Raw genomic sequence first — 16,967 nt, 5'->3', positions numbered from 1 at the left:
ATCGTGTTGACTTTTAATCATGCTACTGTGAGAACGTTTTTCCTGAGCCCTGAGTGTTACAGAATAATTATCTTGAACATGCTGAGGCAGAAAAGTTTTCTCAAAAAAGAAAAAAAATTATTCAAAGTATTGTGTATTTACTAGTTGCTTATGAGATGTGGTAAGAAAAAAAAGATAAGTGAGCTATCCAGACTGGACAGATGAGCTTAATGTTGACTTATTTGTAGTAGTCCTCCATGAGTGGAACAGATTATCTTGTGTCAGAAAGTGCAAGCTGACTAATAAAATTAGCTGAAGGACTCCAGAATTGAGCTTCCTTTGTAAAAGGACTGACCACAGTTTTCAGGGATCTCTGGAGGTTTGTGTGATTGCTTCTTATGGCTGTGTCTTAGTTATGAAACGCTTTCTTTTAATTAAACCATAATTTGTCTGGTAAGTACCACTTTCACTTGGTTTTTAATTAGGAAAAAAACTGTGCTGTGCATTGCTGAGCATTCAGAGGATACCAAGTCAAGAATAAAGAACTGTACAAACAGAATGTCAAACTTTGTGAGTGTTCCTTCATTCACCCCTTCCCCAGACCTCATTTCTGCAGCTGGGTTTTGCTGTAGTTGTCATGGCTATAATGTCTATTAGCACTGCCGGGACGAAAAAAGTACCAAAATTTTCATCTTAAGTCCCCTGTGGAATAGGAGTTGGGAGGAATAGAATGGATTGGAGAGGTGGGGGGATGGGGGAAAGTTCTGGAAAAGTCCTGTCTTCGAGAGTCACCCTGCCTTGCTGAGTAGAGCCTGAGGAACGCAGGGGCTGTCCTGGCCCTGCTGCTTCTGCTGTCCCTGTGCCTGAGTGTCCTGAGCCTGCGGAGGGAGGAGCTGCCTTGCAGAACGGGTATTTGCACTTTTGAACATTTCAAGTGTATATCCTGTCCCACAACAGTTCCTTTTTGTAAGACAGTAGAAGTGATTCCCTTTTAAGGGGTAGAGAATAGAATTAATATATTGTATCACCAGAAACTTGGAACAGATTCCCTTAGAGTGATGGGCTCATCAGGCAGAATTAGGGGCTACCAGGAGCCTGTGCTTGTCTCCTCAGTCTCTCAACAGAAGCAAAAGGACATAAAGCCACTTTTGCCCTTACAATTCATTTCCACCATCCAAACTGCCTGGATTTAGCCACAAATTTTAGGTTTTCTTTATGCTACAAATGCTGGGGGCAGGGAAGGTGGGGCAGCAAAAAACACTTGTATACAAGACTTGGGGATCTAAATTTGGGGCTGGGGGAGGTGAGAAAATCTTGGTGCTTTAGCAAAATTTGTTGCTGTGAAGTACTAATTGTCTCTGACTTTTTTTTTGTTATTTCTGCTGCCCTTTTCAGTAAAGGGGACTCTTCCCAGCCCCAAAATTCTGCTCTGGGCTTTTGTTGTAGATAATGAAAAGTTGGTGGAGGGTTTTTTAGTTAGCTGAAAGAGCACCATGCCAATTTGCAGAAAACTGTTGTCATTGCATGATTATATAAACTATGTAGCTTTTCTGCTATTTTTTAAAGTTTCATTCCCTTACTGAATTATTACAGTGACACTTAATCTTGTGTAAGCCAAGGTATTTTTATTTAATATTACTACAAGTCCTTAAACCAAAGTATATGTAGATAAATTCAGTATGAAACAGTGAACAAGTGCTTTGAATTGTGAGTTATGAGAGTGTGTTTGAGAGATTTACATTGTTTTTTGTTTTCAAAACGAGACATGAAAAATGGATAAATATGAAGACATCAAGCTGTTTGACTCCACTTTGTTTAGAATTATTTATGTGCACTTCCCATACCACTGCATCAAACTGTCTTGTGAAGTAGAAGGCAGGACTACTTGATTTCAAAAAACCTCCATGACCTTTCCAGAGTGTTTATGAGCCTAAATAACGAGTGTCGTTGTGCAGGGTAAGTCATGAGGTGTTGAAGTCAGTAGAAGGTTGCTTGTTGACTTGAGCACATTTTAGATCCAATACTGGAACAGGCTGATTTGATGGGTTGTGGAGTCTGCGTTGGAAATAGCCAAGCCTGACTCTAAACTACCCTGCTGTAGTTTACCCAGCTCTGAACAGTGCTTTCCATCATCTTCCTAACATCAGCTGGTCTCTGATATTCTGTAAGAAAAAAAATACGTTAGTGTCTCAATCATACACTAAAAGCATGAGGATATGAAATTGCAAAATTAAGTATTTAACAGAAGAAAGAGAAGTTAAAGTGAATGTTATATTTTTCTTGGAATAAATCAGGCTTTTCTGATATAGTCTGATTAAATAAGAAGTGTAAGGATGACTTCATGATTGTTCTAGCAGGGGGCAAAGGAAGTTTGCAAATCTGTTATTCTGTGTGCTGCCTATAATGGGGAATGAGATTTGCCCTCTCTGCATGTGATTAGTTTCCTTTGGACACGTAGTAGAGACAGACATCCTGGTTTTAATTGTCCTTATTCATGATAGATTAAATGTTGGCTCTCTCATTACCAGATAATAACTTGGATTTACCATCTGTGAAATAAGACAGTCTTACTCCAGTTGTCACTGGCTGGGGGAGCTCTTCTCTCTCTGCTTTCACAGCTGGATGTAGTCCCTGTTCTTGCTGATAATACCAGGAAAGAGATCAAGCACAGAAATATCGTGGCTCAGACTTTGCTGGGTAGTGAGGTTCTTTGCAAAACTTACCAGCGCCATCTTCAACAATATGGAAGATTTATGTTAACTGCTGCAAAACTTCTAAAGTCAGACATAAGCTGAAGTGTAGGTGTGTGTTATGATCCCCTCAGAGTTGGGCTTCTGTAGGCAGAGGCTCTCATATGACAGCGTTTGCAGCAGGTCTGTGACTTCTGGGCCATCTGGCTTCAGTTGGAAACTCCCAGCATTTATTCCCTGAGTACAGAGGTAGTAAGAAGTAATTATCTCCTTAAAGAAGGTGACATCTATGGCCCCAGAGAAGTATGAGGGGAAAGGGTGTTAATATGCTGTTGAAAATACCCTGCACAGGAGTCAGCCCTCAGTCATGCAGCCTTCCACTCCAGCTTACTACTCATGGGGGAAAAAAAAGGCTAAATTCAAATATTTTTCCTGAGCCTGGTGAGCCTGGGTTTGTTCCCTCTCACATGAAGTTATGCATAAAAAAGTCTGCAATCTGCACTGGAATCTGGGCAGGTTTAGGGTAGGTAGAGGATCTAGAGGATTTCTAGACAAGCAAAACTGTGTTGGCTGAATCACTGGAATTATTTTATTTTTAAGATTCCCTGTCCTTCTCTCTCTCATGTCAAGCACAAATTAGTCCTTCAGATGAAGTAAATAAATGGGCAGGAGATCTTTCTCCTTTTTAATGCCTTTATTAAAAAGAATCAGCTCAGGTGGGGAGAAATCAACGGGTCGCGCCCACACCGCCGCTGCTCCCAGGAGTGGCACGGAGGAAGAGGATGATGATGAGGATGCAGCTGTGTCCGCTGGTCTGCAGGCAGAGCTGGGGCTTCCGTCCTCATGGGGGATTAGGAGATTCCACTTTTTCAGTCTAACATTTCAGGTCCTCTCTCTAATTAACATCCTTTCAGGTTAGGGTGAGGAGTAAAAAGGATCTTAGCAGGTACTGGATTGAGTTCCTCATCTTTAAACATCACCTAGGTCCCCTAATTCTATGTTGGCTCGTTGTTTTTAGGGTTTTTTTCCCTGCAAAGTTACAAAATTAGTGAAATGCATTCTCATCTGCATACTAGCTCTGATGTCACTCCCCTGGCCCTGCTATCTGTGGGTCTGGTGTCACTCCCTGGCACCAGGAGTGACATAAATAGGGCAGGAGATCTTTCTCCTTTTCAATGCCTTTATTAAAGAGATTCAGCTCAGGTGGGGAGAAATCGACGGGTCGCGCCCACGCCGCCGCTGTCCCCAAGAGTGGCACGGAGGAGGAGGGTGATGCAGCTCTGTCCGCTGGTCTGCAGGCAGAGCTGGGGACTGCGTCCTCACGGGAGATTGGCAGATTCCTGCTTTTCAGTCCAACACTTCGGGTCCCCTCCTTATGGAACATCTCTTGAGGTCAGGGTGCGAAGCAAAAAGGATCCAAGCAGGCACTGGACTTCACGCCCATCCTTAGACATCACCTAGGGTCCCCTAATTCTGTGTTGGCTCGTTGTTTTTAGGGGTTTTCTAGGAAAACGGGAAAATTTTGGCGCGGTGCATTTCTCATTTGCGTACGTGGTCCCAGGCCACTCCTATTCTCCTGGGCTGCGTGTCCAGGTGTAGCTCCGGGGCAAGCATTGGGAGGACAATGGCTAAATCACCAACCATTAACGGGCAATTAAAGAACTCTTTAACAATTAAGCTAATTTAACAGCAACTGGTCCCACCGGTTTTTAGCTCTGTAACCTTAAACAAAAATAGGTATCTTTTTATTCATAACAAGGAGGACAATGGCTAATCACCAACCATTAACAGGAAATTGAAGAAGAACTCTCAACAATAGATGGCTGCAACATGAAGCTAACTTAACAGCAACTGGTTCAACTTGTTTGAACTCTGCAACCTTAAAAAAAATAGATAACTTTTTATTCATAACACAGAGAGTAATTTGAAAACAATGACTGTGTGACAAGAAGGTGCAATGTGAAATGCATGGTACTTTTGTTTTCAGTTAATTAGAAATTTGAGATCTCTCATTACTAATAAAGCTTCAGGTTTCTGTTCTTTGAAGCAGACAAATTTCCAGTCAGGCATAATTACTGAGAAGAGTTCCTTGGCTGGATCCATTAACTTACCCTCCTCTTTTGGTTTTTTCCCCCTCTCCTTTTCCTCATGTCTTGGACTGAAGACAGTAAAATATATAGCAAACCTCCAATAATTACCTGAATGGCAGACATTTAATAGCTTTATCATGTGTCTGAGTGAAGTTTATTAAATCTGCTGTACTGAGCTTTTCAGCTACACCTGTTTTATTCTCTGTCTACATAGAACTTTAAAAAATTCTCTGCGCAAAAGAAGCATTACTTTCCAAATACATGTTAATTAATTGTCCATTTGTATTGATGCTGGACATAATTTGTGAAAAATTCTTACATAGTAAGAAAAATTCTTACATAGTGCCTGCCCTTGAATGTTTTTCTAGGTAGACCACAAAAGGCAAATGCCTCCTTATTGTTACAGACTGCCTTTCCCTGTGTCACTTTAAAATTACTGCTTTCTCCTGAGAAGTGAAAAATTATGTATTTCAAGCATATTCCATGGGGACTTTACTTATTTCCTGAGCAGCCTGAGGTTTGCTCTCCTCATGTCCAGAGCTGAGGTTTTTCTGGCACTTTTCCTTCTGTCACCAGAGATTTTAAACTTGATGGCTCTGTGCTCACCATGGCCAAGTCAGCCCCAGTCTCTACTCTGCTCACAATCTGCTCTGTCGACAAGGAGGGCATCTTTCCCAGTCGGCTCCCTTAGGACCTGTTCCATAAAGTTGTCTTCCAGTTTTTTAGCAGTCTCCTGGCCCAGATTATACCAGCTCTGTGATGTTCTTAGTTAATTTCTGGAAAGTAAGTCAGAACGGCTTTGTGGATGTTTGCTTGGGTAAAAGCAAAGGGTCTCAAGAGCTGCCTGTAAGGTTTAATGAGCTGCAGTCTGTTGTGACTTGCTCAGTGTCGAGTCCAGGTGTGAGCATTGTTCAGCAGAATTTCAAATGGGCTTATGAAAATTACTCCTTGAAATGAAATCCTGATGGGAGAACCTGCTGTGGGCCTGTGCTCTGTGTGTGTGTTTGCCTGGTGTCACCTGCAGGGGGAACAGAATTGCTTGTGATGGGTACTGCAGATTTAGACAAAAAGTACTTGGTGTTAGGCTATACTCCTCTATGTGTGGAGGTGTCTGCGTTTAGATAAATGCTTTAGATCCAACCTCTAGATCCATCCTCATCATCGTCTTGAGCTGCTTATTAAGGCTATTTTTAACTTTGTCTTTGAAATGCATTTTCCCTCAATGCTGGTTCAGTCAATTGACACATTTCTTGAAACAAAGGCAGGCATCTCTAGGTGGAATTAAACAATAAGCAACATAGGTTTGGCGGGCACATATGACATGGATAAACTGTTTTTTATCTGATGATTCTCTTCTTCTTAGTCTTGATTTATCACTCAGTTGTCACTTTTCCTTCTTTCTTCTGTCTTGTTTTTTTCTCCCTTTGTGTATTCTTCTGGCTTGTGTTTTGAGGCTGACTAAAGGGTAAGACTCAACAATGAGAAAGGAATAGTGAACTTTCAAATAATTTATTTTGAACAAGAGGAAAATAGACTTTAGTAAAGAAGACACTGAAAACAGTATTAAACAGTATTGTAATTAGGAAAAAAAAAAAATGAAGGCAAAGGTGTTTATGAACCCGAGCCTGAATAATTTGAACTTAGAGGTTCAGAAAGAAGGCAGAGTACCAAACTAAGCTGCTTCAAAAAATCAGGAAACCTAACCTCTGTCCCTAGCTTTCCTTCAAGGTTCTGGGAAACATTATTTTGCTTCCTTTCATTTTTTTCTTACTAGAATTTTCTTTGTCAAGTAGTCCAAAACTGTAGGTAAAGGTTCTATAATAGCAGTAGTAATTATCTCCTGTGTGGTGTTTACCTAACATGAATTTCTACCAAAACTATTTTCCCATTTTCTTTCTTTTGCTGCTATTTACTTATTACAAAGGTTGTGTGATGCTTGCTCCCCTTTCTTAATAATTTGATACATTTTATTGTGCTGTGCAATTTAAATTTCACTTAAGCAATGTACCATACAAACCATATCTGCAGACACACTACAAAAGTGCAGTTCTCAGGACTTAGTTCCATTTCATTACAGCTGTGCTTCTCAAGAAATAATCCAATACTGTAAGAAGCCCCAGTTGCAGTGAGAGTTCTCAAAACAGCTAGTGAATGTTTCCTCCTGATCACATAGATGTTAAAGCAGGTTTTATGGCTTGATTTATAAGCAGAAGCTGAAGCAAAACCAGCTTCTTTTCCCTTCTTTAATCCTAAGAAGGAAAGGAGGCAGAGAGGTGAACTGATAACTTAGAAAAAAATTGCCGTGAAAGGGAATTTAGCACTCTTTCTCTGTAAGTGGTTTTCAGGCAGAACTGAAGAGCTGCTATTGTTACACTCCTTGAATACATCAGGCTTGAGCTATACATCATATTTGAGCTAAGACCCAGCAACAGGCAAATAAAAAGGTGTGACTGAAGGGTTCCTGTAACTGCCCTTTGCCTTCACGGAGTTTTGCTGTGTATTGAGCAGGTTCTGTTGGTAGAGCAGGGTCTTAGAGGAGCTTTCTAAGATACCTCCAAATAGTACATCCTGAATATACAAAGCTTACTCTGCACAGAGATTTATGCTGCCAGGCCTTGTGTTGATCTGAGCAAGTTCATCACTAGTTTAATGTTATGTTCGGACTACTACTTAAAATTACCCATCTTCTGTATAATGGCAGCTGGCTCTGGGCAAACCTGCCAGAAGCTGAGTCCCTCCAGCTTTCATTGGCTGTGCAACCTGGGTCAGCTCTGGAGTGTGCTTGAGACTGCAGTAGATGTGTCTTCCTGAGTTTTACCTCTCCCACCTTTTTCTGCAATTACAATTAGCTGGAAAGCAGAGGCTAGGAGAAGTTAATGAAATGAGAACATGCAACTTCTAATGACTTATATCTAAGATAATTGGTTAATTACAGAAACTTGTTAATTCCCCATTACTGGGACTACCTTCCCCTGATGGCATTTTTGGTAAATGATTTCTTTATTAAAATGGAAATGTTGGTATGTGCCTTTCCTAAGTCGCAGCAAACCCACAAGATAATGTGCCCAGCAGATGATGTCTTACTGAGCACCATTACATAAAGGGGACCCCAGCCTGGGGCCTCTCTGCAATGCAGTCTGCTGAAAATGTATTTATTTCCTATCTGTTGGTAGAGCAGACCAGAACTATTTTTCAAGAAACTTTAAAATTATGCCAGTGAGACCCGGGGAAGGGATCTAGTTTGATCCCAAATGACTTCCTGGAAGGCAAAGTGTCCTTGTCAGCATGTGAGGAAATTGGCAGTGAGTTGCTGAGCTCTGAGAGGCTGAAATTTATATGAAGAGGTTGTTAATATTTTGTGGCATATAGTTATTTCCTAGAGCTAAGGCTTACACCAATACCAGTTCTTGTTCCATGGCGTCAGTTTGCCCTGTTGTGTTTCACGCTGAACTTGGCTCAGTGAGTGCTCTATGCTGTAACTCCCAGTGCTGCACAGCACTGAGCACAGCGGCGGGGAGAGCCCTCTGAGGCAGCACTCCTACCTGCCTGGGAGAGGGGAGCAAAGCCACAGCTCAGGGCAGGTGAACACACCAGGCCATTCTGCTGTCTGTGACTTGGCTGTGATTTCATAACTTCTCCCCGCACAGCAACTATGTTTCTGAAGGCTTGGGCTCACATACATCTTTCCTCTCTTTTTGTGACACCCTGCAGCATGTTAGGAACAAGAAAGGGCTGCCACCAACCACCTATTAGTTATTGCTTCACACAAGTAACAGCATTTGTGTGAGTCACCTAGCAATAATTGAGGAGTATTGTACCAGTGGTGACACAGAAAAACCTCAGCCAGGCAAGAACAATGACAAAAAAAGGACAATTCCAATATCTAAGTGGTGCTGACTTAGATATGCCCAAGAGAAAAGTAAAGGTGATAGAAATAAATAAAGAAATAAAGGTGACTAGTAAAGCCAAACTATTAGGTGTTTTATGGATAGTCAGGCAAAATGCAGGTGTGCAAAAAAGGACTTCCCATACCTCCCATCCAGGTCATATATTGCCAGCTTTGTGTGTCTGCAAGCAGCCAGCCCCCAGCAAGTCGCAGTGTGGCCCTGGTTATTGGTCTGTGTGTGTCCAATACAGGGTGTGGTAAGTTGATTATGCTTCACTGCTGTGTGGATATGCAGGTGGGACTCTGCATCCTTTCCCTGAAGCACACTAAGAAAGAACTGGATTGGAGAAATTGGTCTCATGAAGGCTCCAGCTCAGCCTTTGCAATTTCATCATGATCCAAGGTGCAGTTTTACTTTCAAGTACAGCTGCAGTTTAAGATTTGTCAGCTTAGCTTTTGTTAGCACAAAACAAAAGCTTGTCAGCTTTGTGGCACAGTTAATTCCCCTGTTGCAGAACTTTGGAGTTATAGCAGAGACCGCAGCAAAGTCAGCTGAGTGTCTGTGCAGTTAACATCACCGTAAACAAGTAATAACCAGAACCCTCAGTTGACATTTAAAGTTTAAAGCTGTTGTATGGCATTTCCAAGTCTGTGTGCTGTCTAATGTCCCCTCCAAGCACAATTACTGTATAAACTGTACAGAATGTATTGAATAAATATGCCAACTTCACCTTCTCCTTCTAGAGTTGTAACAGTGAAATTTTAGTAGGTATGTTAATTGAGAAGATGTTATTTCATTCTTAACTGACTCTCATAAGCACTCTTCTGTGGTTCAGGAAGATATATATGTATATATCTTCCACTGGAAAATAGTTTACACCCAGGTCTGAAGAAATCTAAATATTAACGCTTACTGATGGTTATATCCTAACAACAGGCTGCCTTCTTGGTATCCAGGAGAAACACACAGGAATTTAATTTTTCTGTGGCTTAGCACAGAAAATCGCAGCTTTGCAACCTGGGTAACAAACTGGAAAATTCCTTCCTGTTTAGATCTGTTATTTTAGCAGAATCCATGCCAGTTTGCCCATGTGTGAAATCAAGTGGTTTTCCACTTTGCTGTTTTGATGATATTGGAGCTAGCAACTGAAACAGGATTAGTGCACTTTGTGGAACTGAATGATTTCAGAGGCTTGCAAATAGTTTTCAGGCTCACAAAGCTTCACATATTCACAAATATTTTTAAGTATCTTTTCCAAAAAAAACCCTCCCGTAATCATGATGTATGAGATTTTCATGATGCTTTAAGATTCAGATGCATTTTTCTTCTAATCTAAAAGCAATCCCTCTTGTAAGCAGCCCATACAGCTGAAATGGTCAAAGTAGGCAGAAAGACACTAATGCTGCCAGCTGAGCCTCTGTTCCAGTTTGGTTGTAGGCAATAGCCAGTCTGTAAAGACCACCCTTGACATTCAAGTGTTGTACCAAGCAGTGAGAATGGTGAGCAGCAAATATAGTGTTTTCCCAGCATAGTTCATCCAGCTTCCCTTAAGCAAACTAAACCTTTATATAGCAGCTTGAATGCTTGCATTTACATCACCACGTGCTATCATTCTCTCTAAGAAGCCTAAACTGTCAGAATGATTTCATGATTTGCTGCAAAGTTTAAAGAATTTTTGCCTGCCTTAATTTCCCATATGTAAGCCTGCATGCTTTTCTTCTGCAGGGAAGCATCCTTCAGTTCCCAAGGCCCAATGAAAATGAGATCCTGCTCAGCAGTTTGTTATTGAGTAGAGTGGTTTGGATGTGTGCCATCTTTTTTTCTCTCTAGAAAGAGCAGAGGTATATCTAGAGAAATATCTCTAGAATTCATATCAATATTTTGGTTCAAAATGTACCTGGAAGGTAATCCTAATAGAAACCCAAGTGTACTGTAGTGCATGTTTTCTTGATGACTAGCAAGAGTTAATAGTAATTAGCTACTTGCTGTGAATCTAAAATGCTTCAGGGTAGAGAAATCTGAAGCCAAGGATTCTTCAATGTACTGAAGAGTGTTTCATGTTTTACATTAACAATAATGTTATCTTCAATACCTCCGGACATAATTTGGCATCATTGCCGGATTTTGGGTTTTTTGTTTGCCTGAAAGCACTCTGAACAGAAAAAGTACTGACAAGTGAAATACCCTTTCATTTCATCTAAGTGTATTGCCCTCCAGGCCTGAGCAGGGATGTATTTGAGCAGCAGCAAAGTATGCACTGATGCATCCATTGATATGTAGTTTAATGACAGCAATTAAGCTTTGCACTTTTTTTCATGAGAATGTAACTTGCAATTAATTAATAAGCTGTAGTTTACTTTCCCTGTCCTCCCTGCAATTTAATTAATGTCCTCTGTCATATTTTTTTCCATTAGTTAGGATACTTTTTTTCATGAGAATGTAACTTGCAATTAATTAATAAGCTGTAGTTTAATTAAATTGCAGGGAGGACAGGGAAAGTAATGTCCTCTGTCATATTCTTTTCCATTAGTTAGGTGTTCCAATCAGCAAATTGACAGGAATGGTTTATTAAAATTTCCAATTAATAGTATGGACCATTGTGAAAATATCTAGTTAATTGAGATGGACATATTTGACCAAATTTTCATTAAACATGCTGTTTGGATAGTCCATTGCAGTGTCCTGGAGAACAATGGTCTTCCCGTACTTGAACTGATTGAAATTTAGGTTGACAGGGAACTGGTCCAGCACATTTCACAATGGGATTTGGCCTTTCGTCTCTGTACTTTGCATGCTGTGTATTTGATTTTCATCAAGAAATGTCATAGTACAACTGATAATGCTCATCACATGGTTGTTTACATATGGACACCCAGGGGAAACTACTTGGCTCACGGTGCCAGGGTCAGGTGTGTGCTGCTGTAGAGCAGCTGTTCCTGGAGAGCTCTGGGGTAGGAGTCTCTGGAATTGCTGGTATTCTGCAGACACTGGCAGAAGCACTCAAGTCCTGTGCTCCTGTGCTTCTAAGATGTGCTGAACTCTGTCCTTAATTCTGGAACCTGTTTTTTTCCCATTCAGCACTGGGATTAGCCTAAGAGGTATATATTCCTTTAGAGGGTGAGCACCTCTGCAATAAAATCCAAAATTTTTCATGCAGATGAATGTTTCTCTTATCAAGGAGCTGGCTCTCAAATGTCTTACTTTTTTTGGAAATATGTTGGGGTTTGAGTTTTGCATGTTGAAGGCCTTTGAAGAAATTCACACACACACACACACACACAGAGCTATACTTGTGATACCATCTTAGTCATGGAACTGGGATTCAAGAGGACTGTGGAATACTTGGAGAGTATTCTGCCTGCTCAAGCGTGCATGATAACATGCTTGGTCATGGAATATTTTTAGATACATACAAGACACATGAAGGAGGTTTATTATCTGAGGCTGCTGCTTAGCTTTAACATCCTAAGTGTAGTTTCTGTCATGTGCTCTTCATTTGCTTTGTTTCCGTGAAAGTCAGCCTACCTGTGTCATGTCAATGAAGCAGAATTTCACTAGTGGTGCCACTGGAGGAGCAGTTAAACTCTAATTTGTAAATCAGGGACAGTTTGGTTAGCTGTGAGAGCTGACCCCTCTACTGAGTGCAGGTTACATGGAGCTGCTGCCATAACCTTATAGTGGGAGCAGTGCTGGCAAAAGCAAAACCAACCCTGTTTCCAGACAGCCCTCTGAAAATTCTCCTACGCTCTGTGTGCTTACAACTATAGCATAAACCAGCATTTCAGCTTTTGCTGCCTGTGTTTCACAAACTACTTTAGAAAGTTTGACTTCAGACATTAGCTTTATAAATGGATGTTTTTGTTTGCTGAGAGTTTTGCTGCTTGGTACAGGTTTCAAAAATTTTGGGATGGTGTAATTTGAGGCTATGATGTATCTAAAATAGTGTGGTACTACTTCATAATTCACTGTGATGTAGCTAAAATATGGTTCGTTTCATACAGATTCATAATTCTTTCATTAATTTATTACTCTCATCTCCTAGTAGTTGTGGCACTATCTAGTATAATTATGCAAATAACTAAGTAAATTAAACCTTCTGAGTTGGGTCTAGAACAGGAATACAAATTACAGATGATAAAATAAAAACCTAAGTGCAACTATTGCATAGATGGTAAAATGAAGATGAAATGCCAGCAGAGTCAACAAAATTATTTAAAGGTAATTCCTCATGCAACAGTTCAGTAAGTGAAACAAATATAGCCTTATTTAGAGTATTGTATACATGTATTTATCGCTTGAGGTCACATAAAAATAAGAAATCTAGAACAGCATGAAAAATGGTGAGAAAACCATTGAGAAAAACCTGGTGAGTTTAATGTAACACACAAAGAAACAGTGGTCTTCAAGTGGAGTGTTTTTCAGTGCTTAGGCCTGTTGTTACTAAGAAAAATGTATGAGATGACCTTTACTGGGCAGTATTTTTTATAATTCTTATGCAAAAATGAGGGCATAATTTAGTATGTCATTAGAATGTGAGTTAAAAATGCACTAAGCAAAGTGATTCTTCAGTTTGCCTCTTAAAAATAAAGAGAGATGGGTAAATAAGGGGGATACCTTGGAGACCACCAGAGCTGTGATGAGTCCACTGCAGCCCAAATTGATAGCAGAGGCTTTGAGCTTTATGCCTCTTAACTGCTTCCAGAGCATGACAGTGATTGCCAGTGCAAGGGAGGGGTCACATCTCCTCTTGCTTGTGGCAGAAATCCAGTCAGCAAAAAACTGCCCCTCCAAAACACATCTGTCTCCTGGTTATTTGTGGTGTTTGGCAGCTTCTTTTGGCTACTTGTCACTCATCAGTGATGCGTATTTGCTTGTGAGGTGTGCTCACCTCTGATACAGGTTCTGGGGGAAATGCTTAGCTGGGTGTGGAGCTCAGCACAGACTGGCTGCATGGACTCGTGCAGTGGCATTTTCCCTTTTTGGGGAATGAGCCTCCAGAACAATTGAAACATCAGGTTTTCTGTTTTTGAACAATGTCTTGTTGTACATAGTCCCATCCCAGTCCCTCACAGACCTGTTCTTCTCATTTCATGCCCTTATGCATTGTTCCTTATTTCAGCCTTGAAATACCTTCTGTTTCTTCTTAACTTTTCACCTTTTCTGCCCTACTCCTCTTTTCCTCACAGCATATGTCCTCCTCAAATTTCATTGGCTGTTTAAAAGTAGGACAATGAGAAGTGTCCTGCCACCTTTCCCTGTCTCATCTCCTAGCAGAGCTGAGGTCATTAAGTGATTGCTAGCAGTCCATCCAGCCTCAGCAACAGCTGAAAGGACAGTAAGTTTGGTGCTGGAGAACTTCCTTGGGTCCATCCTGAGAGCAGATGCTGCATTTCTGCAAGTCTGAGAGTGATGTGTGATCTCAGAGGAGGCTGCTGGGTTTGCTGCTGTGGTTTGTGTACTTGGGTTGGTTTACAAATAAAAATCTAGAGAAACAGGTGAAAACTAGAAGGGAAAAGTTACATAGAGCTTGTCAAGGATATTTAACAGTTGTGAGAGGTTCTTATTACTTTTTCATCAATTATATATTGCCTCTATTGCAGTTTCAGACTCTGCATATAAACTGTGGCTCAGGTTAGTCCTTCAGGGTTCCCTGGTTTCTTTGTTAGTTGCCCGTCTTCTCATGACCTGGGTGTGCATTGCTAGCACTCACTCAGCTTTTTCCATTATGAGCTCCAGCATAAAGCCAAACCCTCACTTCAAGGTGGGACAGGCTTGTCTGTGCTGCCAACTCTTCTGGAAAAAGTCAGGAATGATAGATTAGATTTCTGGAACCTTTCAGAGCTATTCCTGTGTGTTGTGAAGTTGATGATGTGAATAGTGCCAACAGGCTCACAGAAGGCTGGGAATCACTGGCTTGAGACAGTCCTCTGAAAGGGGGGGTCCTCCTGCTTCTCCTCATGGGTCCTTGGACCCCACAACCACCTACCACTGTCAGCAAGCAGGGAGATTCTGATAGCACAAAGATAGCAGCACCTTCACTTGCATCAGAAGAACTGAACTAAGGGGGGACTGTTGCAGGAATTATAGCTGGTTTTGTTATAGCAGAAAAATTGATATTATGTCAGGACAAGTGTTCATCTGCAAGTTATTTCCCTATGCTCACACAGCAAGGAAATGGCAGCTGAAGAACTGATTTCTTTCTTCCCACCTCCCTGGGTAGCAACAATAGAAAAGTATCCCAATTTCTGTGTTATCCAAACTAACTAAGGAGATATTTGTGGTTCCTCTATCCTTATACTGAATGTACCTTTACTGACAAAAATAATAAGTAGCAATTAGCCAGGACTATAAAAAAATTATTCTAGCTGGTGGAAAACTGCTGAGAAATACCAGTGTAATATGAAATCCAGTTAATTTGCAGGCAGAGGGGTCAGGCTGGAATTGTAGTGGTGCAAATGGGCAGGGACCTGAGCTCATGGGCACTGAATAGCTGTGGAGACTTTTTGGACTTGCTCTAAATCATCAGTTATTTAAACACCAAACTTCTAAATTTACTTGCAGCTTTGGGGTTTTTTGGGGTTTTTTTTTGTTTGTTTTTTTTTTCAATTCTAGTCAGTAGTTATCAATAAGTGGTTTTCTCATCACACAATTTGCAGATGACACAAATTCTTTGGGGCTAGTGAGATCCAGAGAAATCTGAGAAATATAGATGGGTGTGAACAGGACAGAGAAATGACTGGTAACCAAGGCAAGCTGATAAAAATCCTTCCATTTAAGCAGTAAATATCATTGCTCGGGACTAGGTAAGTCAAAGTCAGTCACAAGAAAGGCCTAGTTTACATTTTGGTTTGAATAACGTTAAATCAAATCAGCAACAAAACCAGCTAACTTTATATACACACAAAATAACTCATTGGATATATATGTATGGAATAGTAAATTCATACTCTTGATGCTGCCGTGCTGTGAATGCCACTTCTAAGACATTATGCTGCTTCCAAACCAAACCACAAAGTGGACAGGCTTCAGAAATTTGAAGTGGAAATAGGTTTATGGACAGCAGCCACGTGAGAAGACCATTCAGGACTGTGGAGTGCCAGAAGAAATGTAAACAGAGCTGTTTCTGGGGCTGTTCTGCAGCTTGTAGCTGTTCTCTGCAAGAAGAACCATTCTGATGTTATTCTTTATCATAAAATAACAGCAAAGGAATAGTTCATCGAAATGACAAAAATCTAATATTTAGAGTTTTAAACCAGGCAAATCACAGAATACCACCAAGTTTTCTTAAAGGCATTGGTATTGAGAACATGTCATTCTGCATTTGTATCATGCAAAATGAGGAGACAAATCCTCCTCTTCGTAAGTGGAAATCTGGTCTAAATAGCTTGGTCACTGGAGAAGCTTCTGCTGAGAAGAATATTATTCTCCATTCTGCTGTGAATTTTTCACCTGTTTGATGCATTATTTCCACCCAACCACTTTTAAGAGCTGATTATAGATTACACAAATAATTTATATGATTCATCATAGCAATTCTTTTATTACCAGAAAAGACTTTTCATTGCATGTTATTTTGATTGATCTTTATGAAGTTCCCACTTACATTCTCAGAGTGCACATGTTGTGCATACCTTTTCTGCAGCTAATTGAGGCATTCAACTCCTTTTGCTGCATATGAGAGATGTGTACAGTAGGCATTAGCAGGAACATCTATCTCTATTATCAGAACATCTGGTATTTTAACATCAGGCATTTTACATCCTCATTATTTAAAATTTGGTAAAAACAAAGCTTACTGCTTCATTGGTGAGCTTAACATTGTCTGTATATAACTAGAAAAATGTTCTTCCAGCTGGTCTTCTGCAAAATCTGTTGATCAGTGTCTACAGGAGAAAACGAGGCAGTTTAGTTTGTGCAGTTTATTCCACATGGGATTCTAGGTAAAATCACAGTCACTTGAGCTGCCTACCCTGTCTAAGGATGACAGCATGTATTTTGCAGCAGATCAGAAATGTTTGGGAGGCATTAATCCAAAACCTGAATATGCAGCATGGTTTTTAGATTGCAGAGCAGAGTTCTGTAGAAATTAAAATTAAAAAAAAAGTCACACACAATATTTATTTGGCATTGGTTTGGGTTTTTCCTCATTGCTTCAGAAGTGACTGAAATAAAATATCTAATAATACCTTGATTAATATTTCTGCCTCTTTTTAGGAGTTGATGATCCTCTATTTCTCTGCAGATTTCTACTAGAAAACTAAGCTCGACAGCCTTCCTTTGGTTTAAATCACAGAACCAGTATCTCTCATTTGCTCAATACT

At 40.4% G+C, this 16,967-nt stretch overlaps 1 protein-coding gene across 5 annotated transcripts in view; it reads left to right on the top strand.

The window, feature by feature from the left end:
• Positions 1 to 16,967, top strand: part of KCNIP1 (potassium voltage-gated channel interacting protein 1) — a 294,849-nt gene that overhangs the window by 241,736 nt on the left and 36,146 nt on the right. The window contains exon 4 of one of the 5 annotated variants that reach the window (XM_041417905.1): positions 7,025 to 7,032. The exons of the other annotated variants lie outside the window; for them this stretch is intronic. Coding sequence (XP_041273839.1) covers positions 7,025 to 7,032 — 8 coding nt within the window. The remainder of the gene's footprint in view (positions 1 to 7,024; positions 7,033 to 16,967) is intronic. 5 annotated transcript variants of the gene reach the window in all.

The sequence above is a fragment of the Onychostruthus taczanowskii genome, unplaced genomic scaffold (genome assembly GCF_017590055.1).
Source record: "Onychostruthus taczanowskii isolate IOZ18803 unplaced genomic scaffold, ASM1759005v1 scaffold107, whole genome shotgun sequence".
NCBI lineage: Eukaryota > Metazoa > Chordata > Aves > Passeriformes > Passeridae > Onychostruthus > Onychostruthus taczanowskii.
Note: the sequence above shows the minus strand (reverse complement) of the source record. Positions and strands in the feature narration are given on the sequence as shown.